The sequence below is a fragment of the Amblyomma maculatum genome, chromosome 1, assembly GCF_055883805.1.
Source record: "Amblyomma maculatum isolate TAMU_Amacu chromosome 1, ASM5588380v1, whole genome shotgun sequence".
Lineage (NCBI taxonomy): Eukaryota > Metazoa > Arthropoda > Arachnida > Ixodida > Ixodidae > Amblyomma > Amblyomma maculatum.
Genome location: NC_139344.1, coordinates 343,793,993 through 343,821,279, shown reverse-complemented (window position 1 = coordinate 343,821,279; position 27,287 = coordinate 343,793,993). Strand labels below are relative to the sequence as shown.

The 27,287-nt window shown below is 43.4% G+C and overlaps 1 protein-coding gene across 1 annotated transcript; it reads right to left on the bottom strand.

Moving 5' to 3' along the window:
• Nucleotides 1-2,312: 2,312 nt before the first annotated feature.
• Nucleotides 2,313-17,136, bottom strand: LOC146207639 (solute carrier organic anion transporter family member 74D-like). The gene is made up of 9 exons (XM_084587129.1): nucleotides 16,409-17,136; nucleotides 15,959-16,045; nucleotides 15,477-15,686; nucleotides 14,903-15,067; nucleotides 13,374-13,572; nucleotides 10,505-10,634; nucleotides 7,874-8,043; nucleotides 6,143-6,207; nucleotides 2,313-2,708 (listed from the first exon to the last, which is right to left on the bottom strand). Exons 1-9 carry the CDS (start codon nucleotides 17,091-17,093, stop codon nucleotides 2,362-2,364), a joined length of 2,058 nt encoding a protein of 685 aa, XP_084443255.1. The 5' UTR covers nucleotides 17,094-17,136; the 3' UTR covers nucleotides 2,313-2,361.
• Between the last annotated feature and the right edge of the window lie 10,151 nt (nucleotides 17,137-27,287).

Here is a 27,287-nt window from a genome sequence, read left to right as displayed (position 1 = left end):
ATTTATTTATGAGATAATACGGGCACGGATTATGGGATTAGGGATTACGTGAGTGAAGGAGTGTATGGGCGCGAACGACTATTCGCAAGGTGGGCCGCGGACGGGATAACGCTATAGCGTCAATGGTAGCTGTAACGTTCTGTCACGTAGTACTTTTACAACGTTCGTGTTCCGAGTACGCGTGTTGCAGCCTTCAATTTAAAGGTCAGGTCACGTGTATGTTTTAGGCTGAACGTAGCAACACACCTTTAATACTTGAACTCGAGTGCGCAAAATAGAATAAGGAGGAGGAGGAAGATGAGGAGGAAAGGCAGGGAGGTTAATCAGTAAAAGCAACCGGTTTGCTACCCTGCACAGGGGGAAGGGGATGAAGGGATATAAAAGTTGTGAGAGGGGGATAGTTGAAGTTAGTACAATCACGTAACAGACACGCCACATCGCATCACGTCACAGTCATGTCATAACAAACTCGCAGTCTTTCGATTAGGCCTGTGGTTCCCATAAAGCGGAGCAGTGCCTGGGAGGCCTTCACCGCAGACGACCGCCGTGGCCAGGGACCTAAAATCTTAGTTTCACTCAATGGGCGTCCATCTAGATGCTGCCTTTCCTCACTGTATATCGGGCACTCACAAATAATGTGGCCTATAGACTCGTCGCATCCACAGTTTGTACATGAAGGGCTGTTTGCCATGCCTATCATAAAGGAATACGAGTGTGTGAAAAAATAGAATAAAGTGGTTAAACTCTGCCGTGCGATATCCATGGCGCTAAACAACTAATGTTTCTATAGACGTGCGCTGCTTTCACAGAATACGAACTTTCTTGGAGATCGAGAATGACCCGGCTGGCTATCAGTAATCAGTAACGCTAATAGCAACAGTAATCGAGACTGAACGAGATGAATTCGCACTCTCAAGCAATAACCTGTAAAAACATTTGTGTCCTAAAGTGAAAAAAAAAAATTTTTTTCTGTAATTTTATCTAAAATTCTCATTTTTTCATAAACACTCGCAAAAAAACTTTTTTTTTTCAAGCCATTACAAACCGTGTGCCTGAACGAGCAAATTTTTCGACTTTTATACATGGTTCGCACTATTCGTTAACAACAGTATTTCCGTGGGCGCAAGCTACCTTCGCTATTCGAAGATTCAAGGGGAGGATTGGCTTGGCCTGTACGAGAATATAGAGTGTTTTTATCTTCACGTGCCCTGTATGAATCAGCAGTGATCAGAAACTTCAACCGCACAATAAACTGTGAACAGCTGTCCTTGATCTATTGATACATTTTGCAACAGATAGCCATCTGACTGTCAGACGAAGTGGCTTCGTCCTCGCTCCATTTCCTCTGGTTCGCCGAGAGCCCAGAGATCTAACTAGTTAAAAACCGGCCTTGCTGAGTTAGGTGAAAATAGGGGCAGAAACAGAAGTAATGTTTCATTGATTTTTCTCGGCATCGCCTTGCTATTAAAAAAAGAAAAATGTCTTCGTATCGGAAAAACACCAGAGTGCGTGTTCCCAAATAACTCTCTATCTGGCTATAGGTCATCTACTGCACCCTTTATCGCTCCTTAATGCAATCAGTCATCTTTGTGGGATCTCTCGGGAGTGGTTGATCGGTGAGTTGATCTTTATTCGATCTGTGTCTAGTACTGAAAAAAGCTTTCTTTCTTTGTTTGTTTCTTTCTTTTTCTTTTTTTTTTTTTTTTTTACAACTGGTGTTCGAGTTTTTTATCTATTTCGTGTAGGTCGAGAAAACATGGTTTCACGATTATTTGTGTAAAATATTCACTTATTGTAATTGCGCACTCTTCCTTATGTCAATCTGTCACCCCTTTGCGAAAACTTTGGAGTTCAATGCTCAGCACAAATTCCACTAAATAGCTATTGGCGCGTTCACCCGTCCAATTTTGTATTCGCCCCGTGAACGAGGTGAGTTCGGAAGAAATTAACTTTTGATTCCTGGCTGTATAAGTGTAAGAACTTTGAAGGCGGCTGTGCTCTAATTGCTTGCCAAATTGTCGCCTTTCAACAGCAATGTGCTGCATGTTATGGTCGATACAGTGAAACAGAACCGTGAGTCGAAAAGGAGTAAGCACTTAGAACAGGCAGTCCGTAAAGTGCAGCCTCAGCCTGCGAAATCTGGAAAAAGACTATGCACACTTCGAGAACGATAACTGCGAATTCAACCATGTTCGTGAAATGTAAGGTAAAAAATATATATATATTTAGTCGTTTATTGTATTGTTCGGGCATAGCCGTCTCCAGTCACATGATGTGTCTTCCCAGCATCTCAGATTCCACCCGGCACGTAGCACCGATTTAAGAGTTGAGATTTTTCCCAACGATTCCCCGGCGAAGTTTCTAGTAAACTGGCTTTTCGCCGTCGGCCGTCATTTTGCGCATGGCGTCTTCGTTGAGGTCCACCATACGCAAGCAGTTGCCGTCCCACACGGAGGCAGCGGCCGCGGACTCCTCGACACGTGCGTCGGCTTCGCCGTAAAGGTTGGTGACACGCTTGCTGTAGTAGGACATAATGAGGTTGCTGACTAAGCTCAGGCTCAGGAACGCGATGGTGACGCCGTGGAAGATGACTCGTAGCTTGTCGGCGTCGTAGAAAGAGCAGCTTCCTCGGTGGCCACCTCTCTCGTCCCACACCAGGCAGGTCGCGTCGAACAATGCCGAGTAGATGAGTGGGTAAGGTATGGCCGCTGCGATGGGCAAACAGAGGCTTAGCCTAGATGCCAAGGTAAACACTTTGTCAAGGGCGCCAAACTGTCGGAGCACTCGAATAACGCGATGATAATTACTCAACCGTGAGGCAAGACTATTCCCCCCCCCCCCCCCCCCCCCCCCCTCTGTCAGATGCACGTGTGGCAATCTGTTGATACCTCCGAGCGCACTGATTGCTATGGCGTTGTCGGCTAGGTGATAAGCGTCTAGCAGCGAACTTTTAAGTAACTTTTTTTTCTTTGATGCGACTGCTAGACAAATGCTGGGATAATGATTTGCATTTTGATGTGGGTTTTTTTTTATAGCGCAAACAAAGACAAAGACAAAGACAAGAAAGGCGAGACGTACACACACAAGCGCTGTGTGTGTGTACTTGTCGCCTTTCTTATCTTTGTTTTTGTTTGCGCTATAAAAAAAAACCCACATCAAGATGAACTACCAACTCGCCCAGCAGGAAGTTTTAATGATTTGCATTATTCGTGCGCATGTTATTTCCGACCACCCTTTATCTGAAAAGCACACAGGAGTGCGTATTACTGATAAAGTATCAGAGCAGGGGGTACATATGTCGCAAATAAATGACACTTGCAGTGGGTTTTCCCAACAGGGGTTGTCAAGACACACTCCGTCCTCCATACTGTTGTATTATATCCGAAGACAGTGAAATATTCTCACTTGTAGTGCTGTGGTTCTGCGTGCTATAATATTTCGGGTGTCTGTGCTCAGCTTCCGATGACTGCTTGAAACATATGTGAACGGAAAGTATAGACTCAAATGAAATGCATGGAATGCGAAGATGCCCCAAAGCAAGGGTGTCAAGAAAGGTGCAGATTCCGGCGACGACAGCAAAAGGGCGGATGTCTCGGCTAAATGCTGTCGACCTTGCCTTGTAACATATTTTATTGAGTTAAAACTGTTAATCACCCGACGAAGTTACGTTAAAGCTGTAAATAAAATGAAATGAGGAGCCGCTAAAAGGAAACATCTGTAGTATGCATATATATATATATATATATATATATATATATATATATATATATATATATATATATATATATATATATATATATATATATATATATATATATATATATATTCTGAACTGAAACTTCTCACTGCGTTCTCCGCTTTTTAAAGAAACTTCTGATGCGTCAGAAAACAATATGTCATGTCGGCCTTGTTCAAGCTCTGGCTGCGTGAAATCATGCACCTAGACACATTCAAACGAAGGCTTGTCTCATAAACCTACGAGTTTAGCGATTCCTTGAGAGTGCAGTATTCATGCTGTAAATCTATTTGCAGAATATACCTACTTTATTTGCGTATTTTGCCGGCCAACTATAACTTATTATCTTTGCGCATCTTTTTACAACGAAAAAGAGCACAGCAGACTACGCTTCTACGGTTACCAGTAAATGCGCCCTTCAATGCTTCTTATCTGATAACACATTAAGAGCCATCAAGCTGCTAGATCTCATCATGTAGATATTTCGTGCAACACGGAACATGAACTGTACCACGCATGCTTTTTTTTAAAGCTTCACATCGCATTCTTTGTTTCGACATATCCCTTAACATTCTTTTCTCGTGAGTACTCCTACGTCTCCAATGAATTGGGCGTGCCAGAATCTCCAGGCACGGACAAATCAGCTTTTATCTTTTTCCAGAGAGTAGTGGAATCTCCAAGGCTACTTTTGTTCGATAAGCTTTAGAAGCCATAAATTTCACGCACTCTAAAAACGTGAAAAAAAAAAAAAACCAAAACAAACAAACTGCGATGAGAAGTTAGTGACACATAATTGCTTCATAAGCGCGGGTCACTTCCCCGTTTACTATCGCCTCTGTTCATTGTAAAGAACAGTCAGGAAACTTCGTTTAAAGTACTGAACCTCGGGTAGCGTTTCCTCCTGACTTACTTGTCATTGATCGAACGGCGTACGCTGGCTTATTACTACTAGCTGTTCGGACGTGAGAATTGAAAGGTACGGCGAACACATTTGTGCAAGCACTACAGTGTACCCGGATACATCGAATAACTTGTGTTCATGCCAGTGACGCATTTTCGCAACGTCGTTCCGCCTGACAGTGCAGAGCTCACTGGTCGGAGTAAACGAGGTCAAATATCCTTCGAACTTAACCCACTCCAACCGGTGCTCTGGAACTGTGTATCTTAGCATGTCTACTACTGTTATCAGTACAACGTGCACAGGATAATAGCTGATTAAAATTAAGGTACATGAGATTTTGAGTCCATTTCAGAATCTAGGCAAGAAAATTGGAAAGAAGAGGTGGTTAGTTTAGCCATGGTTTGAACCTATTGATAGAGTGAAAGCTGTGATTGTTGCAGCGATAGCTTCTGTAACGCCATCTTTTCAATCAGCGTTTTTTAATATGTAAAATGGCAAATTGGTTGACCATTAATTTGCTACTTGCCTATATATAATCACTTTGTGCGTTCCTCTAACATCTCCCACGAACACACTCTTTAGCTTGTAGTAGTTGAGAAGCCATCCAAAATAGTAATAGTAAAGGCCCGCTCAACCAAGCCTTAGCAGTTTGGCCGCGTGTCCTATTTGTAGCATGTCTGACTCAGAATACAATGTCCCGGAAAGCTGGACTCTGATCCTACCCTCCCAATCGAGTTGGTAGCCAAATCGGCCGACTCATGTGGTTGTGTGACGTCAGACAACCTCACAACCAATCAGCGCATGACCAGGCCTGTCACCTGCTACCACTTCGCAACACCGACGATTCCAGATTTTAAGGGGAACGGGGCTGCGAACGGGGGAACGAGTTTATCGCCTTAATGTGCAATTAGTTCTGTGAACATGACTCACGGTTACGCACGAAGTCGCCTGACTAGGCTTAGCGTGGGCGCTTGTTTCCTACCGCCGTCGGCACCTGCCGTGTATAGTGCCATTGGGCAGGGGAGGAGGAGAAGGCGGGCCACAGGATAGGTTTCCAAGCTCACCACGCTAGAGCTGCTGCCTCGTTTCAGTTAGGTTGGCTTCATCGCTTTTATAGTAACGAGATGTATAAATGACCACAAAAGACCGAAGACCCCCTTCAATCATAGCAAAAATGTACCCCGTCACAGGTTTCTCATAACGAGCGATGCCAGCATGCAGAGGCCGACGGCTGCGCAGCCGACCCGCATCTACACATGGAAAGTCATCGAATAATATTTTTAGAAGCGCCGTTTGAACAGACACCGCAAGCAGTTAGATATATCGAATGACCAACGAAATTACATTTCTATACAGAGCACGACTTTCCTATAGTTATACACAGGGATTTCAAGAAGGTAAATGATATAAGAAAAACAAATAAATATTTGGGTTTCATAAATGAGGGCTCAAATTTGTGCCCTTCACGCAACGTTTCCCAAAAAGGTCAACAAAAGGGCACCAACCTAGCAAATTAAAGGCGGCTCCCATCAATCCCACGGCGAGGCCCTTGTCAGCTGGGTCTACACACCTGAGAGAAAAGGAGATGTTTGTGAACACCTTTATTAGACATCAAGTACTTTGAAGAGGTGACATATACTGCATACTATGCCCGCAAGGCGCTGACTCCTGCACTGGTGGGTAAGGCAGTAACCAACCAGATAGTTAATGAAACACAACATATCCTTCAATTTAAAGCCATTTTACGTGCTTGAACTGAGCGTTTTCATGTTTCCTACAGCAGCAAGTTGCCTGACGAAGCATAGTAGAGAAGAAATAGCTTGGAGTACGGTGTATGCTGATGTTATCTCACTGTAAACAAGGACCGAAGAGAATGGATATGCTAAACTGGAGACGTGGAGAAAAACACTAGAGGAGTGAGCTTTGATAATCAGCACGCGCAAGGAGAGTGCCCTGTAATCTCGGAGACTTGCATGCGGAGAACCGGACACCATAGTCAAGAGAACAAAGCATTTTAATTGACTTGGCTTTACAACCGATGGAGAGGAAGACACAATAGTCACTCGTGTATAAGGTTCATGTAGAATGGAAGAAATGAATTGCCTTTCATGTGTACTTTGTGATAAGATATCTGTTCAGCTGAAGGCGAAGTATATAATAGTGGTGAGGCCATAAATGCTACTTGAAAATTACGCAGTAGCCCTAAAGAATGTAAGCACGCAAAAGATGAAAACTTTCGAGATGGATGCTTGGAACGATGAGAAAGAACATGATCTGAATGAGCACACACGAGGGACAATTTAAGTGACAACATAAACTTCAAGAGAGAAGGACATAAATCATGATGATTATGTTATAAAATAAAGAATGACGACAAATGCATTGGAAAGACACAGGAATAGGTGGCAGGCTGATGTGGAGGAAGATGTAAGGGTGAACAAGCTCAAAAGAATTTAATAATTACACAGTTTTGTCGCACAGGGCTCATCACAAACAAAAATCCGAATATGAAACCCTGTAGAGGAGTTGTGGAGAAGCATTGAGCTGGGTTGGTACATTTATCTATACATATCTGTATACACAGTACCTATCTGCAACCTTGCAAGCACTACGAAGAGTTATATCAATTCTCCTCAGTTCCGAAAACGTTTAAGTAAATATTGGCAGCAAAACGTTAGATGTCGCTACAGAAAGTATATTGGGAGAATGCGAAAGCGTTAGCGCTGACGCGACGTTTTTTGTAATTTTTAATTGGTAATGTGTTTATTTTTATTTCATAGTTTTGTACTATTATTCCGCCATATTTGTTTTGTTGTTTTATTTGCTTTTTATTATTATTTTGTTTGGTTTTTACTTTTTACTCACCCCTATCAGTTATTATTATTAGTTTTTATATTATTATAATTATTAACAATTACCATAACCGTGAATTATCATTACTTAATGTTACACAGGTTACTCATGCTTTCGTAATTGGTTTACAGGAAAAGAAAGGCGCAGTATCTATCCCACTTTCTTGTTGAACAGTGAACACCTCAACCACGCCGTAAGAGAAATTCATACTTCTACACCGCTCAAGCCTCACATTTTGCGTCCATTTTATGCCTCCCTGTTTTGCCCTCACGAACATAGCCCATTATGGTTTTTGCCTTAATAATCTAAAATGTGTACATCCTAATCCATATTTAGACGCTTAGAGGGTCATTATTTTTGTAGCTTTACAATAAAAAGCTGACCTGAAGCTGACGATCATTCCGCCGACCCTTGGGAGTTGAGAAAACAGTTTGCTGATGCAGGTCAGTGCGACGAGGATGTAGAGACTGCTACAGCCAAACTCGCAGAAGCCGTCCATCACCTCGGCTTCACTGCTCTTGTTTCCCTCTAAACAGCTGCAGTGAATTGTTCCCTGTGCAAAGCAGGCATCCCGTTTTGATGACAGTAAATTGTGACAATCAAATGTACAATCATTTGCGTTTGCGTTATCAAGTACGAGAAAATTATGGAATACTCGAAAAGCTGTCCGTTCACGGGTCTACATCTGTGAAATCATGGACTGCGACATGGTCAAGCGTTATCAAGTATAAATTTAAATGGTGGTTTCACCCCAACGCGATAAACGTACCAGCAAAACCAAATTTCATTTTCGCAATAATTCAGCGTTAAATGTTTCGGCATATTCACAGACTGTGTCTTCTTAATTTCCTTTTAGACTTATCGTGCGTGAACTTTTCCATGAATGTTAAGCTCGTAAGATGACTAAGAGGGGTTTTTAATTCACAATCATTGCTGTTGTTTTATGCATTGCTAAGGCAATATAAGGCTATTGCCATATTGTCATTTTATACATGCGCAAACAAGTCCCGTCCAGCGAAAGAAAAAAATAAGCTTTGCTGTTTGCTGGGCTTAACGTTGCGGGGTCTACATGTGTGAAATCATGGACTGCGACATGGTCAAGCGTTATCAAGTATAAATTGAAATGGTGGTTTCACCCCAACGCGATAAACTTACCAGCAAAACCAAATTTCATCACGGTGGTCAAATGAATCAATCCTCTGCAAACAATTTTGTTAGTGTTGTGGCCGAAAGATAACGAGATTGTCGCAGCCTATTCATTTACTGGTTTTCAGTCAGCGACTCAGCGATAATGGTTTTACGCTGTTCTAGCATTTACAAGGTACGTGTAAGATGTCACTTATCCTTGGGGTTTCACGAGAGTATCCGATATATTCGTTCGGTATATCATGGCCACCCCAGGTGGTTTAAGTTATTTCGAAACGTTCTTCTTCTGTGTATATGACGATCCTCGTTCAGCACCAGTGCGCGGAATCCCAGAGCTTTTCTTTGAGTTACCTAGATGAAAAACTGGCCCTGCGGTATAGTTCATCCCGCGGCGAAAGGAGAAGGAATGCAAGAAAGATGTGGTTTAGAAATTGACTTGGCTATTGTTGAATAGAAAGCGTAGTGTCAATTCTGAACATCCATTATTATTCTCAAGGTAAACCTCTAATATTAGTTACTGAATGTTTCAGCACAGGTTTAACATCGGGCATTCACTCACACATCACTTTTTGAAAGAAAAATTCTAAACTGAAATAACTTTATCAGTGGGCCTAGGAGCTGAGGAAAACGTCCTCTGCTCCCAATAGCTACCAATTACCAGGCCGGATCTAGTTTTTCGGTCAAACGCTAACCAAAGCGGATACGAAACCGCATCTTTTAGGCATTGTCATGGTGGATGCATGAGTGGCGCCTCTGTTCTCTTTAAGTAAGTCTGAGAAATTCTATAGTAATCCCTACATACCCTGTCTTGTCATGTGCTGTTATGAGAACCCCTGCAAAATATTCGTCTATCCAGTGACTAATGCATTTGCGGACGCAAAGTACGTGTTGCATATTGTGACTGTGTGCCGTTTTCAGAAGTGTCGTTATCTCCCGGACCGCGAGTGATCTGATTGATGGAAACGCCGGAACCAGAAGTGGCAGTGACATTCGGTTTCGTTTTTCCACGAATCAGATGAATCGAGGTCAGAGAGATAGCCTGGTGGACCTATGTAGGACACAACAAAATCAACTTATTCTTTGCAAGAGATCACGATGTGTAATACGTCTCACACCTACAGATGCAGGCAAGAGAGAAAAGATGCAGACAAAAAAGACGGTGAAAGTATCCAAATATTTCACCGTCCGAAGGAAAGCGTAGTTATCGTAAATGGCAGCCTTCCAAGGCATTGCGTAAGAGCGGCCCGGGCGGCTGCTGAACTATCTAGCGCCGTCGCTTATCAGTCAAAGGAGTCGAGTAGCCCGGACACTCGAAGACAATGTCTTGCAGGAGACGGAGTTTCGGCGCTCGCCTACCACCAAGTCGCTGCGCGGTTATCAAAACACGCGGATGAGAGAGTCACATGCAGCCCTTCTACAGCGCTGTGACGACATCAGCCGCGACCTTGTATTGGTATCATCGAACGCTAGGCTGGTCGCTGCCTCGTTGCTATAGTAACGGTGTAAGTGATGTCTGTAATTCTTTGGCATGGCACATAAAGCGCACTCGATCTTTGGCATGGCACACAATGCGCATTCGAGTTGCTGTGGCTGTCTGGACAATTCGAGCGCTAAACATGTCGCGATATCACTACAGTCACGAATAGCTTTCTGTGGCTATGCAATGGAGGCTATGTGCGCCAAGCACTGGCTTCCACAAGCGAGGCAGAGACAAAAGTATGTAAGTTGGCGATGCGCGCTCTTAACTTTCACAACAAGCCATGGAAAGCTGTCCTCGAATATAGAAAATGAGAATGTGGTTTCTAGAAAATGTTTTCTTTTTATCAACTAGCCTGAAACGTCATTGTAGGGTGTTCTTTTGTGCTTACGTTTCCTGGTTCGTAACATCCGGCTGCACATGGAGAAAAGTAGGTGGCCTTCTGCGAGACGTGGCAGACGGGCTGGAAGGAGGTCCCCGTGCATCCGCAATCCTGGTTGCAGGGATTAATTATAGAAAAACTGGAACGTAAATGAGGTGCACCTTAAATACCTCGGTAGTATTGTTCGAAGGACATGCCTTCAAGTACACAACAATGAAAGAAGGAAAAAAGATCTAGAAGACTAAAACGCTAGTGCTAAACACGAACACACCAGCTGGCTCACGCAGAAAGAAATTCCTCGTATAATTTGCTTATCTTTTTTTTTTACTTAAGGCGATAATATGTTGATTAAAATCAGAAAAAGATGCCCAACGACTGACCCATTCATGTCCATATCACAGCTTTAAAAGGACCATGGAAGTCATTTAGTAGAACTAACGCCCTTTAATTCCATCAGTACTCTCCGCAGCGCAAGCTATTTATGCTACCATTAGTAACATCGAAGATATCGACGATCGAAACGACCCTTCTCTCTCCCCTGAACTCAGCGCATGCCGGTGCACAAGAAAAAATGAAAACAAGTAGCGACAAACTTCACCGTGCCCCGTCCTGCCCACGTCACCTAGAAGCGTCTAATAAGTGGCCGCACGCAGAAAGGCTGGTTCGTGGTGATGCAGTGGTAAAACGCCAGACTACTGTGCCGGAGTACCCGTATTCGAACCCGACCGCGGCGGTTGCGCTTCGTTTTATTTTTTTTTTTCTTTATTGCCTGGTCTGGACGCATTGCATTTCACGAAAACAAAATAAAAAAATCACTCAAATGCAATTTACATACGTTATTTACATATGACATGCTAAAATTTACGCATACACAACAAAGGCCAGCACATGCCGGCCTCCCTGGCAACGAGGAGGTTAATTCCATAGCCCAAGGTCTTACATTCCGGGCTAGAGAAATGGAGCCCTCTCTACAGGCTAGGGAGCGACTGCTCTCTTTCCGGGATATTCTCGTGTACTACCGGTACAAATTAAGGGAATATACCCTCCAGCACCCTCTCTCACCATAACACAAGCCGTACACTGGCGAAGCTTGCAGACTCGGACTGCTCCATACCCTACACTTCTACATGCCCGTTACCCAGACCAGTTTTCCTCATCATGCAGACTCTGCGGCAAACCAGGACACTTCCTACACATTCTTCTTACAAGTCCACCTTTCCTTATCCCCCATCACCGAACGTCACAGTGTCCTACAGGGAGTCTCTCATAAAGAGCACTTCAAGTCAAGACCAACGGAAAATAATTTCCAATGCTATGAGGAGGATTGCTCTTCAAGGACTTTCTTTTGCCTGATAAGGGTGTCTCTCATGTAGTAAGGGAGCACCCAAGTGCCATGCAGGAGGCTTCGCCCCCACTATTTGTTCCAATGGCAATAAAATTTTTCTACCACCACCACCACCGATGGAGGCGAAACGAAGAGGCGTCAGTGGGCTGTGCGATGTCAGCGAACGTTAAATTCCCAAGGTGGTCGAAATCACTCCGTAGCCATCCACTACGCCTCCTCTTTCTCTTTTTCCACTTTCTCCCACCCTCCTTTTTCCCCTTACGAGCCGGTACATGTGTCCACAGAAACAAATGTGGCAGATACTGCGCCTTTCCCTTCCTGTGAACCAATTAAAAAAAAAGACAATAACAGGAAGTTGTTGCTCTCGAGTGGTCATCAGGAAAGCACTAAAAATTATTTGTAATAAATAGGCGCAACGCAGAGCGTTCAAGTTTTACATTTTTTTTAATTGGTTCACAGGAAGGGATATGCGCAGTATCTGCCACACTTGTTTTTTTTTTTTTTTTTTTTTTTTGGTGCGCTACAGGAAAATAGGCAGACACTGCTTGGACCCATAGCCAGCGGCTAGTAAAGGGTCCAATGGAAAAAGTTCATAGGTTGCAGGCACCCAATCGTCAAAGTTAGAAACATCAGAAGTAGTAACTTTACAATAAACATAACAAAGTTAGTTATCGCTTATACATTCGTAAAACTACCAATGAAGAGAAGAAAATATAAACTAAAACCTCACAAATCAAACAAAAGCGCGTAGAACTTATACAAGAAATAAAGCAAAGAAAGATGAATGCATAATGTCACCACACTATAACAATACATAATGTCACATGTCGCAGAGAAATAACGCATCAGATACAATACAGGTATACGTAGGGGTTACATGGGTAATACCAGGCGAACAATGTAAGGTTACAGTAGGCAAATGCAAGTATGGACTCAAAGTGTTTCATTCATTTTAAGGTAGTATTCTTTGAACGCTTGAACTGCGCTGTAAGGGAAGAGAGGGAGGTGGAAGTGGAAGTAGATAGAGAGAAAGAGGAATCTTAGCGGAGGGCAGCGGAATAATTTCGACCACCTAGGGATCTTTAACGTGCGCTGACATCTAGAATTCCCATGAAGACCACCTTTATGGTGGTGTTCATTTACCGCAATTTGTGTTCAGGATCCCTTTAAACGTCTGAGACTCGGTGTTCGATATGCCTAGCATGCGAGAAAAAGACAAAAAAAAAAGAAAAAAACTCGAGACTTGTCGATGCTTGCCTATGGCTTAGAGACAAGAGGTGCAAAGTTATGTCGTATATCGAATAAAATAATCATTGATTCAGTGATAAATTTGTGTTTATACGATTTTTAGATGACCTAGACATTGCGCCAATGCATTTATGCGGAATATGAGGAACTTTTCGAATGACTTATAGGTTAGTAGCGATGAAAACCTCTCTAGACTGAGAGAAAATACTCTTATATAAAAATGCTTCTCTTCGGAACAGGTAAACTTGCATTATTACTGCGTCACATATGATACTGAGTTCTTACCTGCCAGAATTGTGCGTGGTAGTTCCGGCAAGCTGCCATCCAGAACAAGACAGCGTCATGCCGGCTACCAGGAAGGCTATTTCGACAAAGTCGGCGGCTGCTTCCATGAGGCCTATTGTCCGTGCCTTGGGTTTTAGGAAGCGTATCATGAGTCCTCCGAGGAAGAGTCCGAGCATCATAGACAATAATTTGGTCGGGCCTGTTGTAACGGGGAACAACAGGCGGCATTAATGGCTGATGAGGAAAATAAATGTGTTAATTAACCTAATTGAACGCTTTCCATCAAATTGTTTTGGGCACAAGAACCCTGAGAATATTAGATCTCCTCAGTGCTAAGCCATGCCTCTTGAAATACGTCTAGTTTGCACGTGTACGTTCTACTGCTGAAGAGTCCTTACCACTTGAAGGCTGTTCCCCCCGGCCAAGGTATATTTTCCCACTCACAGCGAAGATTCGCAGGTCTTCAATTCTTTCCATTTTTCTATTCTATTTTTTTTTTTTCGTTTTTGTTCTTTAGCAGAATACGACTGGCTCCTTTCCTACAGTTCCTCTACTCATTTATACGCATTGAAAGGCGTATATAGGTAGAATCGGGCGACGCAGATCGTCTTGACTGTGGGGTGGTTCAAGTTTAAACGAACATTATCTCCCTGTAATCTCAGCAAAGGAGCTACAGTGCCAGCAACAAACCGCTTCCTGTTACCACTTTTTCCCTGCCACCCATCCGCGCACACACAAGAGATACTCAGACTTAATGGCAAATGTATTAACTTTGAAGGATGAGCTGATCCCACTTATCTTTTTCACTACTGTTGGCTCCTTCCAAACTCTGCGCCAGTAAAAATACCTTAGCAGAAAATTTCATTCCATAAGCTGATTTGACATGCTTTCGTCAGATTCAAGCTAATACATTGACACCGCAGGAAACACGCAGCATGTTTTTTTTTTTTCTTCCAAAAAAGTGTTCCCGTTATCTAAAGTTGGTTTGTGTCTTTCCCGCTATAGCTAAATATATTCTCATGACAGTTTTTATTTTTCTTCATCTTTTCTTTGGAGGCAATGTTTTCGATGCAATAACTTTATTTAAATACGCATTCGTAAGTAATGGTTTGGTTTGTGGTTTGTGAGGTTTAACGTCCTAAAGCGACTCAGGCTATGAAAAACGCCGTAGTGGAGGACTCTGAAGATTTCGACCACCTGGGGTTCTTTAACGTGCTCTGACATCGCACAGCACAGGGGATCCTTGCTTTTCGCCTCCATTGAAAAACAGCCGCCGAGGCCGGGATTCGACCTCGCGTCCTTGGGAGCACTAGTCGAGCGCCGTAACCACTGCGCCACCCCGGCGGGCCGGTCGTAAGTAACGGTTTTCTCACTTCAGCCCGTTTGGAGGGCCCTAGTCATGCATATTTAATAACGTCCAAAGAAGCCAGGCTGCAAAACAAAGTGTAACTCGTGATCGGAATTGTTTTGTGTAACAATTAACGCTTGGTTCCGGCTATTCATCAGCAGGGAATGAAAATCCTACGTACCTGTGAAAAGGCTGGCATTCGAAGCCGACACTCTATAGTGTATTTCGACATATTTGGGGAACATGGTGATGTAGCCACCTATGCCGGTGCACGCGAACATCATGGTCGCTATCTTCCACATCAATACAGGATTCTTGCAAAGCCTCGCCAAAGACCGTCTGAATTCTGCACAGGACAGCGGCAAAAGGAGCCCGATTTGAAGCAACTAAAGAAATACTATTTCAGTCACGTAAATTCCTTGAATACATTTGCTATCTCTTTTCCAGATAGCCATTTGCGTACACTTGAGCAGAAAATATCGCAAATATAAGGGTTTTTTTTTCTTTGCTTTTTTTCTGCGTGAGCCTAGGAATCAGTCGTAATTTCCCTGCACATGCTATTGCTATAAAGCATGGATAGATATGCGAACGCAATGAACATGCAATTCCGAATAAACACTTTAGGTGTTTGGAATATATCCTCTGATTAATTCTCTTTCCCCAAAAATATGACTTAAACAAAGTAGAAAAATTATTTGCCTTTAGCTGTTCAGACGGTGTTCAAAGAAATGACTCGATTGTTAGCACCACAGTACCTATCAGATCACTGGTTAGTTTCTCTTTCAGTTCGTCGGCAGCGAAGTGATCAAGTTGCTCTTTATCGGCCGATATCGACTGCCTCTTTATGTGCTTCGGAAAGAAAGCCATTGGCAGCGACATGACAGCCAGAGTAGCACCCCATATAACGAAGCCAAGCCACCACGCTCCAATCCAGCTGGGATGAGTTGCTGTGATGCTCGGGGTTTCTGCAAAAGTAATACGAAGACTATGAAGACGATGGTCAAATTCGTATACGCTTATCAAAACTGCCGCTTTGTATGCTCTTGTGAACATTATACGAAGAACACCCGCAGCCCAAAGGTTCATTCATTCATTCATTCACTCATTGAATTTCGCTCACTTGTTATATTCTATTTTTCTTATGTGGGTTACAATAGCTTAGCAATCATTCTTAAACGACTGTGAACGTTTAATGCTCACTGGATGTGCGACAATTTTGTACATCGCAAGCACTCACCAAACGGAGACTCGTAAATCCCAAGACAGACAGATGCCATAACGTAGCCAAGCACTGGCCCGAGGAATCGAAGAGAAAAAACAAAACCTGTAATGCAGACAGAGTGTGTTCTGATATATATATACTCACGCTGAGACAAGTCGAACATTACTAGAGGTTATTGTTTTATCACATGAGTAATAGTGCAGCAACACAATCAACCGATTCGGGTGTACTGCGGTTTTCTTTGCTTTCTTGGGTTATTTATAACACTACAGGCACGTTACCCCGCAAATATTATGGGGCCATTCGGGTTTTCTGAACTTATACACATTCACTTTAAGCTTTTTTCAGCTGCTTTACGACAGCGTACATGTGCAACTGTACGACTTCGTCAACTTTCAGTGCCATTAAAACAACTGATAATTAACCCACGAAAAAAAATATGCCTAAGTGCACAACATAACTTACTGAAGTAGACGGTCGAGTCGATTTTCTTGGCGTTATCGTCCGTGTATGTCGTGCCGGATATGTAGAAAGCTGCACCGCCGAATCCATTCAGGAAGTTCGCAATGAAGAGGACACACACGGCAAGGACGGCTGTGGCGGCTGGGGATCCGTCACTTTCCACTTCACTCTCTTCGCTGCGCTCTCGTGTACAAAACTCATTTTTAGAAACCGAATTCAGTTCAGAAACCTGTTCGTATTGTCCAGACACCGTCCTATGAACGTCGCCCACGAACCCTGGCCCGTAGATGAAGTAAGGTAACGCGGATAGTAAACACGCCGCAACAGACATAAAGACCGCGAACGCTATCATCTTCGGCCTGCTGACCTTGCGAGCGTAATAGCCGATCAACAGGCAGGCAAAGAGGGAGCTCACGTTGTCCGCAATGAGTATGACACTGAACATTTTGCCGGTGAGCGCAAACTTCTTCTCTATGGTGGTAATGCACCCGTTGAGGTAGGCCTTGAGGGCCCCTTGACACACACCGTAAACTATATAGCACACGAGGAAGTAGTGAGTCTTAGCGAACCGCTGCATCCAAGGTGGTCTGTAACTGAAGATTCCACACATGTATTCCGGATCTGTTTCTTCAGGCGTCGGCTCATCTGATGACGGGATGGGCTTGAATTTGGCGGTTTTCGGGGCCATGATATTGCGTAATTTTCTCTGCGGCACAGACGGGATGGCACACCTGAAGCCGTGGGTCACAAGGTATACGACGCAGGAGGCGATCTCCTTTCAAGCCCTCTCACCAGACCGCTGGGCATGTATTCTGCGATAAAAGTGAGGCAAGTCCTATCGGCGTGATAAGAAAACAACTGTATTTGCTCTTCGACGTTCGGTGCAGCCGATCGCAGTGTGCACGTGCGGTTATCACAAAGCTGTATCGTGTATAAGGTGTCCCCGGTGCAGTTATCTGGGCATAAGCGGGGAATGGAGTAAACAAGTTGACTGAAAACTTTTGAGAGAACTCTTTCGCCGTCGTTATGTGACTTAGAGAAGCCTTTGGAGACGCGCTTTCGCGCTCAGCACACTTAGTTATTGTGCTCTAAATACCATGTGCGCGCAAACAAAGCTCTTTGTTCCATTTCAGATTCTCCAGATTAAGCATGTGAAGGTGGTTGCCGAATCATATAGAAAGTCTATCAAAATTATAATCACTGAGCCAGATTACTTCGTCACCTTATTTACTAAAGAAGATTAACGCGCTACGCCTTTGCGAATTCACGGTCTACATTGAAGTCTAGAACAGAGTAACGGCACAAAATCAACACGTGAACATTAATAAGAATTTCAACTCAGGTGAGCGTTCTGGTCTGAGGAGAGCTTTGCTATGCCGTTAGTGCTTCAAAGAGGTTGTGTTGAGCATTTCTCCCCGTTTCTCTTATGGTTTGTTTTACTCTATGTATAATGATAAATGAACACTACGAAAAATCTTGTTTGAGTCCTCAACTCGTGTATTTGTCAGTCTGTAGCATTTTTTAGCAAAAGAAATCGATATCTATTTTTTTTTTATTCTTCTTCTTCGATTAGATGGACTCAATTAATCGCCTTCTCCTAGTTTCCTAGCCACAATATTGTCACATAGCCATGACGACAGGCACAGTCCAAGATGAGTGACTATGAGGCTGCAGAAGAAGTCAAATATTTACTGAGTGCCTAACTTAATTACTCGACGTCGACGAGGGAGCAGAAACTTCATTCGGCGGAGTGGAAGGCCAAAATCTCCTTCGCTTTGGGCCGCGCTAGGTTTCTAAAGAGAGCATATAATTTTCGATATGAAGGGCATGGACATGACAATCCCTTCCAAAAGCAGGAAGCAGCAGCGCTGATCATAATTTTTCGAGAGTGCTCCGATCCTTTGTTGCTTAGCAAACAAACTGATAGATCAATGTACAAATCTGCACTGATAAGATTTCACGATTTCCTCTTACCAATGTCAGAGAGTAAAAGAAACAACGCTTTGCGGCAATACGGAGGCCTATCGTATCTTCGTGGTTGTGTTTTTTTTTTTAACATATGACAGTTTGAATGTAGTGGCAGGCGAATATCTCTACTTAGGGCAGGTATAGTAACCGCAGATCCGGACCATAAGAGGGAAATAACAAGAATAATAAGTTTGGGATGGAGCGCATTTGGCAAGTACTCGCAGATTGTGACTAGCAGCTTACCGATATCGAGCAAGAGGAAAGTATATAACTGTTGCATCTATACATGTATTCACCCATTGGACTGAAACGTGGAGGACAACGCACAGGACTATATGGAGCAAAAAATGGTAGGGCTAACATTAAAAGATAGGAAACGCACAGAGTGGATCAGAGAAATAACTCAAGTTACTGACATTCTAGAGGAAATAAAAAAATGTCCACGATTATGTTACTTCCTAATGCGAAATTTGAGCGCAGCTCATCAGCTGTTTCATCTTTTCGATAAATTGAGGCAAAACGAAGAGGCGTCCGTGTGCTGTGCGATGTCAGGGCACGTTAAAGATCCCCAGGGGGTCTGAATTTTAAATGACCGATTTTCTCATTTCCAAAAGTGACGCAACTGAATGCGTGATAAGATGCATCAAAGTGGTACGCTAGAAAATAATTAAAATGGAATGGCATTCCTAGAAAAAGAACTTTGATGAGGGGTGCATAGGAGGGTGTACCTCACCCTCTTCCATGGCGTCTGCTACTTTCAGGGCAGGCAAATATGTTATATCTCCTCTGCTCTGCTGTCTTTAAAATTAATAATTGAAGACACCAATCCAATAGTTCGATATTTAAAGATATGTGTTCCAAATAAACGACCTTTAAGAATTTTGACACTAGTTATGTGTGTAAGCTGACTATATAGAGCTTGTCTCAGACTGACGCTCATTCCGCCCACCCTGGGAAGTTGTGCCAGCAGAGTGCTGATGCTGTTCAGTACGACGAGGATGTACGGGCTGTTGCAGCCGAGTTCACAGAAGCCGTCTGTCACCACGGCTTTTTCACTGGTCCCGTTTCCTGTGACGCAGCTACACTTCATTGTGCCCTGAGAAAAAAAATATAAAAAAAACAGGCTTCCCGTTCAGCCAGCAGTTAGTAACCACCTTCAAACGACAATGTTTCCGAATAAAGTCATACTGTAGCGCTCAAAACTGTGTTATGAGACCGTATAAGTAAAACAAAAAAAGGAACCAAAAATGAGGGTGGAATCGTCAAGTGGAGCTATGAAATTCACATCCAAAGTCGTTGCATTTTTTTATCGATGTAATGAGAGGCTTAGAGGCGTCACCAGTATCCATTTTTCAACCTTATCTGAAAGCTCCAAATGCAACCCCCCCCCCCCCCCCCCCCTCCTCCCAAAATTGTCGTTTTCATTTCCTTTATCACTTTCTCTGCACGGATCTCTGCATGCATCCTAAGCTTATCAGGATTTTAGGGGCTGTTTTAACTACGGAATTCTTTCTAGACATAGCTCAGGATGTATACCAGGTGTTTCAACGAAGCCGGCCATTATGTTTTTTTAAATAGGCCTTTTGAGATACAAATACGGCTTCTGCGGTATAATGATTTCGGCAGTGTCGGCGGGCATATCAGAAAACAAGAAAATAAAGTTAACTAATAAGCCAGCTATCTAATTTCTGATAATTAACTTTTAACTAAAGTTAACCATCCATAGTTTTAATATGGAATTATCAGCTGGCCATTAGTAATTCCATATCTGTTTTTAGAATGTAGAATAGTCCATTAATTTACAAAGTTTGGCTATCTCGAGGCAAAAAACGCGCTCTTTCACAAGCCCTGCCCCCAGCGCCGTGAATCAATTGCTCAACCACGTCACCTCCTGTATCCCGCCACTTGCGCTGCAGTTCTTAGTGCTACTTGATGTCCGAGCCGCGGCTCGGACGCTGTTAATAGCAGATATGGCACAAGCAAATTTAAATAACTAAACCCTGATTCGAACGAAGATCCTATTCCTAACACATTCGGGCATTGTGGTTGACAGGCGCGTGTCACCACAGTCACGTGGTACGCACCATCTTACTGGTCGAGGTCACCCTTACGCTTCCTAGGGCTGCAAACTTCCCTTCACTTCTTTCTCCGGTGTGAATATGCGTTGGTAAAAGCAAATAGTGTATCTTTATATCGTATAGCAGGGAAATTCGGCTGCCTATATTACCAGCGCTGTAATTCTTTCCTTGTGATATGAAAGAGCACTGAACAAGAGTAGAGGGGGAGCTTCAGTCCGCAAGCCGAGCCAATGTTTAGACAAGTGGACTAGTCTTCGTCTTGGCGAAGAGAAGTGTCCTTGTGATAGTTATTTCTTTATAATACACTCGTGCCTCATTGCCACGAATGCCTTAATTTGGATCCATATCAAATTTGTCCATTAAAGTGAATAGCCGATAATAAAAAACAGCGAAGAAAAAAATGTTAAAACAAATGTTTATGGTTATTATGTATGATTCTGTGCATACCTATCGGAATGAAGCGGAAATCAAACGAATTCCTTGAAGACTAAAAGAGCGTTATTCTAGTGGCGATTAAATTAACGATGACACTACGCTGTCTCGAGCAAATAGATGTCCATGACACGTGTGATGGAATCTCATATAGCTTGACGACCTACCAAGCAATAAGATTTTCTACATCCAAAGCTTTCAAAGTTGATCTTTCAATGCGTCGTCAGCTGCAGAAATCTTTCTCTTCATGCACATTTGTGTTATGTTAGATTTTATGGCATATAGGCAGCTAAGGCTATCATGCGACGACTGATGGCATTGCGCATGGACTGGCCATCCTGGCAGTGAAAAGGCTTATACCGCAAAAATAGGAGGCATACAGTTTGGCATTTGCGCTTTCGTACATACTTTCACAGACTTCTTGCACCCAAATCTGAAAAAGGATACTATGTGATATTGGAATTACCTTTTTTATCACCTCAGTCCGTATTACCACGACATAAATCTTTGAACACATAGGATCTGTGCATTTTGATCTTGTCCATTGTCCGCACAACGATTTTACATAATAACGAGACTAAAATTCACTGAAATCTGAAAAAATTTAATCTCTGAAAAAATGGTTCATAATTCGGGCGGTTGATACTAATGTGGTCATATGAATGAGATATGGCTATAGTTAAGTTTTTGGGAGAAAATTGAGTGTTTTTGAGTGCTAATATTTGACCTCTGAGCTATGTTGTACGAATACAGACTTTCCCCCTCCTAGCACTAACACACACACACAAATATGTAGCACCATCCAACGATTACCTGTAAGGGTACCATAAATCAATAAAGAGCTCTTCAGAAAATGCCTCTTGATGATAGCTCTTGTTTTCTTTTTCTTTTTTTTTAATTTTTATAAACTTCATGCTACTCTACGGGGTTCTCTCCTATAACGGTGACCCTTGCATATTATTCGGCTATCTCGTGCCCGGTATTTCTCTGAACTCGAGGGACTGGGACATGTTTCAAGATGTAAAGGGGGTGGGGGGGGAGGGGGGGTGGCACAGCACGGGCGATGCACTGGACGGAAGTGACCAGATAAAGCACCAGCCACGCTCCTCCAAACAGGGCTGCTGATCGCAGCGTCTGCGTTAATGTAGCGGTGAATCTTCACCGGAAGAAAAAACATACACAAAAAGAACGCCGCCTTTACGATTGCAACAAGCTGATGTCGCACGGCGCGTTTTCCCAGCGCAAGCTGTTCGCATGGCCTGAGCTGTCTCTTCGCATCGTCAGAAGCATCACCGAAGCACTTTATTCCTATCGTGCCCTTTGCGTCAGTGCCGAAGCTATGTCCATAATAATTTATTGAGTTGTTAATAATTTTGACGCAGTTTATATCCTAACCACGTAACGAAGAATAGGTTGAATTTTCACTTTATGCTGAAATGCGGTGGAGTAAGCAGCACATCACTTAACCATTGAGTAAAGGTTATTCCATCGAAGGCGCTCGGGAAGCACACTTTTCTGCCTCTAGATAGTGTAAACAGGGCACAAAAAGCGATTACCCCGTTCGATAAATCAAACGGCAGAAAATATGAAAAGCTTCGGAGCATTCTTAACCCTTATTTAACGAAGGAAATGCGACAGCGCCTCGTACCGCTTATATATCACACCAATCACAAACGTGCAAGCAACTGAGTGGGGAATGGGATAAGCAAATGCACAAACGTACGAACGAGTTACGTGTACAAAAACCGAAACAAATGCTGCCGTGATCAAAGGTATTTTTCTTCTACCTCAAGCAAGCCCAACAGCCATCACTATTTGCACGAACGACTGCACGATACCCAAAACGCGTAAATATATTTGCCTACCGCCGCCGGCGCTTCCGTCGACATAACAAGCCTTCGGAGCACAGCTCTTGGCGCGAAATTGGGGAACTAGTTAGGTAAAGAAACATTAACGCTCTAAAACAGGTTTCAAAGAACTAGGCACTGTGCATGGTCTGTACAAGCAAGAAATACCACCCTTCATTCTTATCGTCGTAATCACGAACAAAAATTCTCAGTGCGCCATTGCAGTACGATAACATGTGCAAATCATATTTTCTAAGAACCTTTAATTATTGGAATTCCTTACCCGCATTAGTAACCAGCATCAATGATAGCATTAGGTATAAGAAAGGCGCTCACGATGCTAAGTAATGTGTTCGTTAACTGATTTATTACGCTGCTCTGGTGCACCACAACACATTATGTCCCTGACATCCCTAACGTAAATTCAAGAAAATTGTTTAATCATAAGTTTCGCCTCTATTGTTTTATATTGTACAAATTATGCTTGGTGTTCTTGTACTCTCTATCCTGAAGACAAAATAATCAGAGTCAAAATAAAAAGAAGAAGAAGCAATCAAAAAGAAATGTTATAGAGGAAGTGAGAGGGGAGGGCAAGAGGGGAAATTCAGTGGGAGCTCGCAGAAGCTCGTTAGAGAACCTGTAATTTAAGGTAGAAATAAAGCAACAGGCGAAATAGTGACCAAACGAGCCTGCGTGCAGAGGGCGAACAAATGAGCGGACACATTGATACGCGAACTAAATAGTCAAAGTTAAAACGATCAAGACGCGCGATGGTTAATGCTTTGTTGTCAACGGGCCGCCGCCGCTTATTCGTGCAGTAGGTTCAAATTGCGCGCGAAAAATCCTTTGCCTTCTACGCCTTTGTTTAAGGATGTACGACTTCATTGATTCGCAAAACTGCGCTTAATAATTGGCCTAGACAAAACCAACGCAGCATGAATGTTTTCCTCTCAGCATCGGCCACAGTTTACGAGAAAACGACCCTCAAAAAGCGCGTATTCCCCATAGAAAAACATTGGCGCCCCCTACATCACGGGCCGCTGAGCTAACTGCCATCTCGTAGGGCTTAGACGAACTAGAGCACTTTATCTGACACCGACGCGGTCCGCTGTGTCCCCACCTATATATCTTACACCGTGGACTGGGACCACATAGCAGCTTATCGGTATCAAATCATTCTTTATACGGAACCAGAATGTCTAACATGTTCTTTTTTTGTGGGATTACAAATGATGTAGGCAGGAAAGAACCAGCACGTGAAACCATTTCCAGCTGAAGAAAAACGTGGTAGAGATGGTGGTAACAGTACTTTATGTCGTAAGAGTTTCGTTAAGACGGCAGCCTTCCCCAATTTGTCGAGTGTAGCGTCCGTCTGGCTGTTAGGCTATCTAACCGCGCCGCTTATCAGTCAAGACAATCGAGTAGCGCCGACACTCGAAGACAATGCCTTGCATGGGATGGAGGCTTGGCGCTCGCCTGCCTACGAGTCGCTTCGCGTTTATCAAAACACAAGAATGAGAGCACCACAGGTAGCCCTTCTACAGCGCAGCGAAGAGGTCGGCTGCGAACTTTTATCGGTATCATCGAATCTTCGTTGCTATAGCAACGGCTCAAGTGATGTTCGCGTGTAATTCTTTGGCATGAGATATGAAGAGCGCTCGAGTAGCCGTGGTTGTGTGTTGACGGTCCAAGGGCGAAACAAGCCGCTTATGCACGGTTTTAATGCATGTAAACAAATGTGCAAATGATGACAGTCGGACCCTAAGTGCTTCCTCCATCACTAACTCGGTGTTTGAATACACGCCGGTAGCGCAGGTGCTGACGAGACGTATTTGATAAGGCATCCCAATGTTTGATAAGGCGCCGGTGCACGCGAAACGTTAGATTTAAATGCCAAACCCTCTCCCGCCCCTCTCCAACCTTCCTTCGTTTGGCGTTTTTGAATTAAAAACCCGCCCTCTCACTCTCCTTAAAGAGGAAGCGATTTGGAGCTCAGGGCGGTATTTCCAAAACGAAAATTAATCGGGAACGCTTAAGCTCCGTCTTAAGGATCTTAATTCTTCTATCGCTTAATGCTCCTGACTACTACATACTCATTAAAGTGCAGTTGTAAGGTACAGCTTTACATGGAAGTCCACACGACATCCATGTAATCTCCTCACAAGTCCCTAATCCGCACAAGGATATCTTGGCTGGCCTAGTCGGTAATATTTCTGATTCGAAAGTGCAGGCCGTGTGTTCCGAGTTCCACCGAAAAAATTTGATTCCTCTTGAAATGCCTGCTCAAGCGAAACAAATTACTTTTTACGTTAAATAATCTTACACAGATTGTTACCTTTCGAACGAAAAACACGGGATATTTTATTCTACCTCATCCCATGCGCGACTAATATGATATGGCGTAAAAGGCATTTGTCAAAGCCGTAACATAGGCGATGTCATGATTGTGGCCAAGAACTTTTTAATACGCTGGCATCACTGGGAGTCGTTACACAATTTTAGCGGTGTGACTGTGATTTTCATTCGTGAATGAATAAGAAAACGTCTCCGAGAAAACTCTGTCGGGGCGGATTCACACCCGGAATTTTTCGCGGGAAGCGAGTACAGAACCTCATAGCCATGGCGGTGCCATGGTACTTGAAGGATAGAGAACCCAGTTACTGTTCATTAGAGAGTGATAGAAATGCGATATCAAGCGATATTAAGTTGATCGAAGGTGAAAGGACGGGTGAACAAATGATGGTATAAATTTACAAGAAGATAATATGCCGTTGATAAAGAGGTGATGGAGGAATTGTGTGTTGTCAACATGTCATGGTAGCTTAACATGCCTGATGAGGTGTATTGTGGTTGCAGTCATGGTTGAACGGTAGCTAACAACGAATAGAAAAGCACATTTGCAATGGCCAATAAAATGTGTTTGCACTGGTTTGCAAAAAAGCCAATCAATTGTTATCATTGTCCAATGCTTGCTGGCGTATTCAAACCATGCTCAAAGCATGACGTCATTTTTTTTTTTCATCTCGTATAGCCTCCGTAAAATACAATGAGTATGATAAAAATGGCTTTTGGGCTTACGATTCCTGGCTCGTAACATCTGGCTGCACAGGAGGAAAAATAAGTGGCATGTTCTGATTCGTGGCAGATGGGTTGAAAGGAGATGTCTGAGCAACCGCAGTCCTGGTTGGAGGGATTAATTACAGAAAAACTGGAACGTAAAAGAAGAAACACACAAACGTCCGTGTTATGTTTTAGGCCGGGGAAGATGCCTTTGAGTAGGAAACAAACAACCAGCGAAACAATATTGAGAAGGCTAAATAGCGTCACTGAACACATGAAGAAAGGAATACCGCGCATTGTTTGCTTCTCTCTCGGAATTAAAAAAGTAGCAAGCTGATTACAACAATCCCCATCTATTGAATGACATCTCTGTGTCCTTATAGTCATGTTAGATCTCTGATAGGGTTTGTCGTTCTGGACAAGATGCAATAATTCGTGTAGCAATCTTTCTTGGCGAACCCACACCACCACAATCACATCATCTGCCAACGGATCTCTAGATTTCCCAAAGCGTATACAGAAATCCTACATTGTGTATGTCCGGAGCCGTATTACGCACGTTAAAGAATCAGTGATTTTTAAACTTTCTCATTATGCTTACATTCCTCTGTCGATTTTGGAACATCGAGGCGATTTTTTTGAGGGGGTAGTAATGCCACGAAGAATTCAAGTCTCTATTTCTTGTTTCTTTACAAGCCACCGACATATGGCCTTCTCACTGTGATTGTAGCGCCCGTATCGATTACGTACTCTGTTATTACATGCTCGTTGTCGCGAGACGCGGCTTTATCATTTCCTTTCTTGCGGGAGACGCTTCGAGATGCGTTCGAGGCATCTTCAAAGCACTGTGTTTTTACAATGTTCCAGATTATGCTAGTCAACGTTTGAGGTTTTATCTAGATGTTTCTTCGCCGCCGCCATTAATTTGAGCGCTGACGAGAAAAACGGACATTCTCTGTTCGACGACCAGCGAGCACGTTTGCTGCTATCGCCGCCGCCGAGTAGATTAGTTCATTTGCGGGCGCAACTCAGCCCAATAAAGAGTTCATTTCAGTGCTACACCTACCTGTCTGTTCATTTTTGGCCAACGGTATTGTCACTACCACGTGACAATATTATAGCTAAGGGCTATAAAAGGACAGAAAACGTGAAGTAGCAGTCCACTGCCTGCGCTTCCAAGACAAGGTGCCGTCTTTTGTGTTGTTGCATAACACGTAACATTCCTTGCTTTCTCCGGTTCATCACCCAATTTTCTTTTTTTTCTGGCTTGCAGTTGTTCCTTAGGAGTACGTGACGAGGCTACCGTCTAGGTCTGTGCAAACTAAGAGGTCATAAAGCCAGAGATTAGAGCAACTCAGAACTACTTTTCTCGTAATCGTGAAGATAGGGGCCTAAATAAACAATGTGCCCCGATTACACCGGGTGCTTATCAAGCTTTGACGTACGTGCACCCCAATTAGGCAGCGTATCTGCGCTCTCCGACCCTGCCCTCAGCTT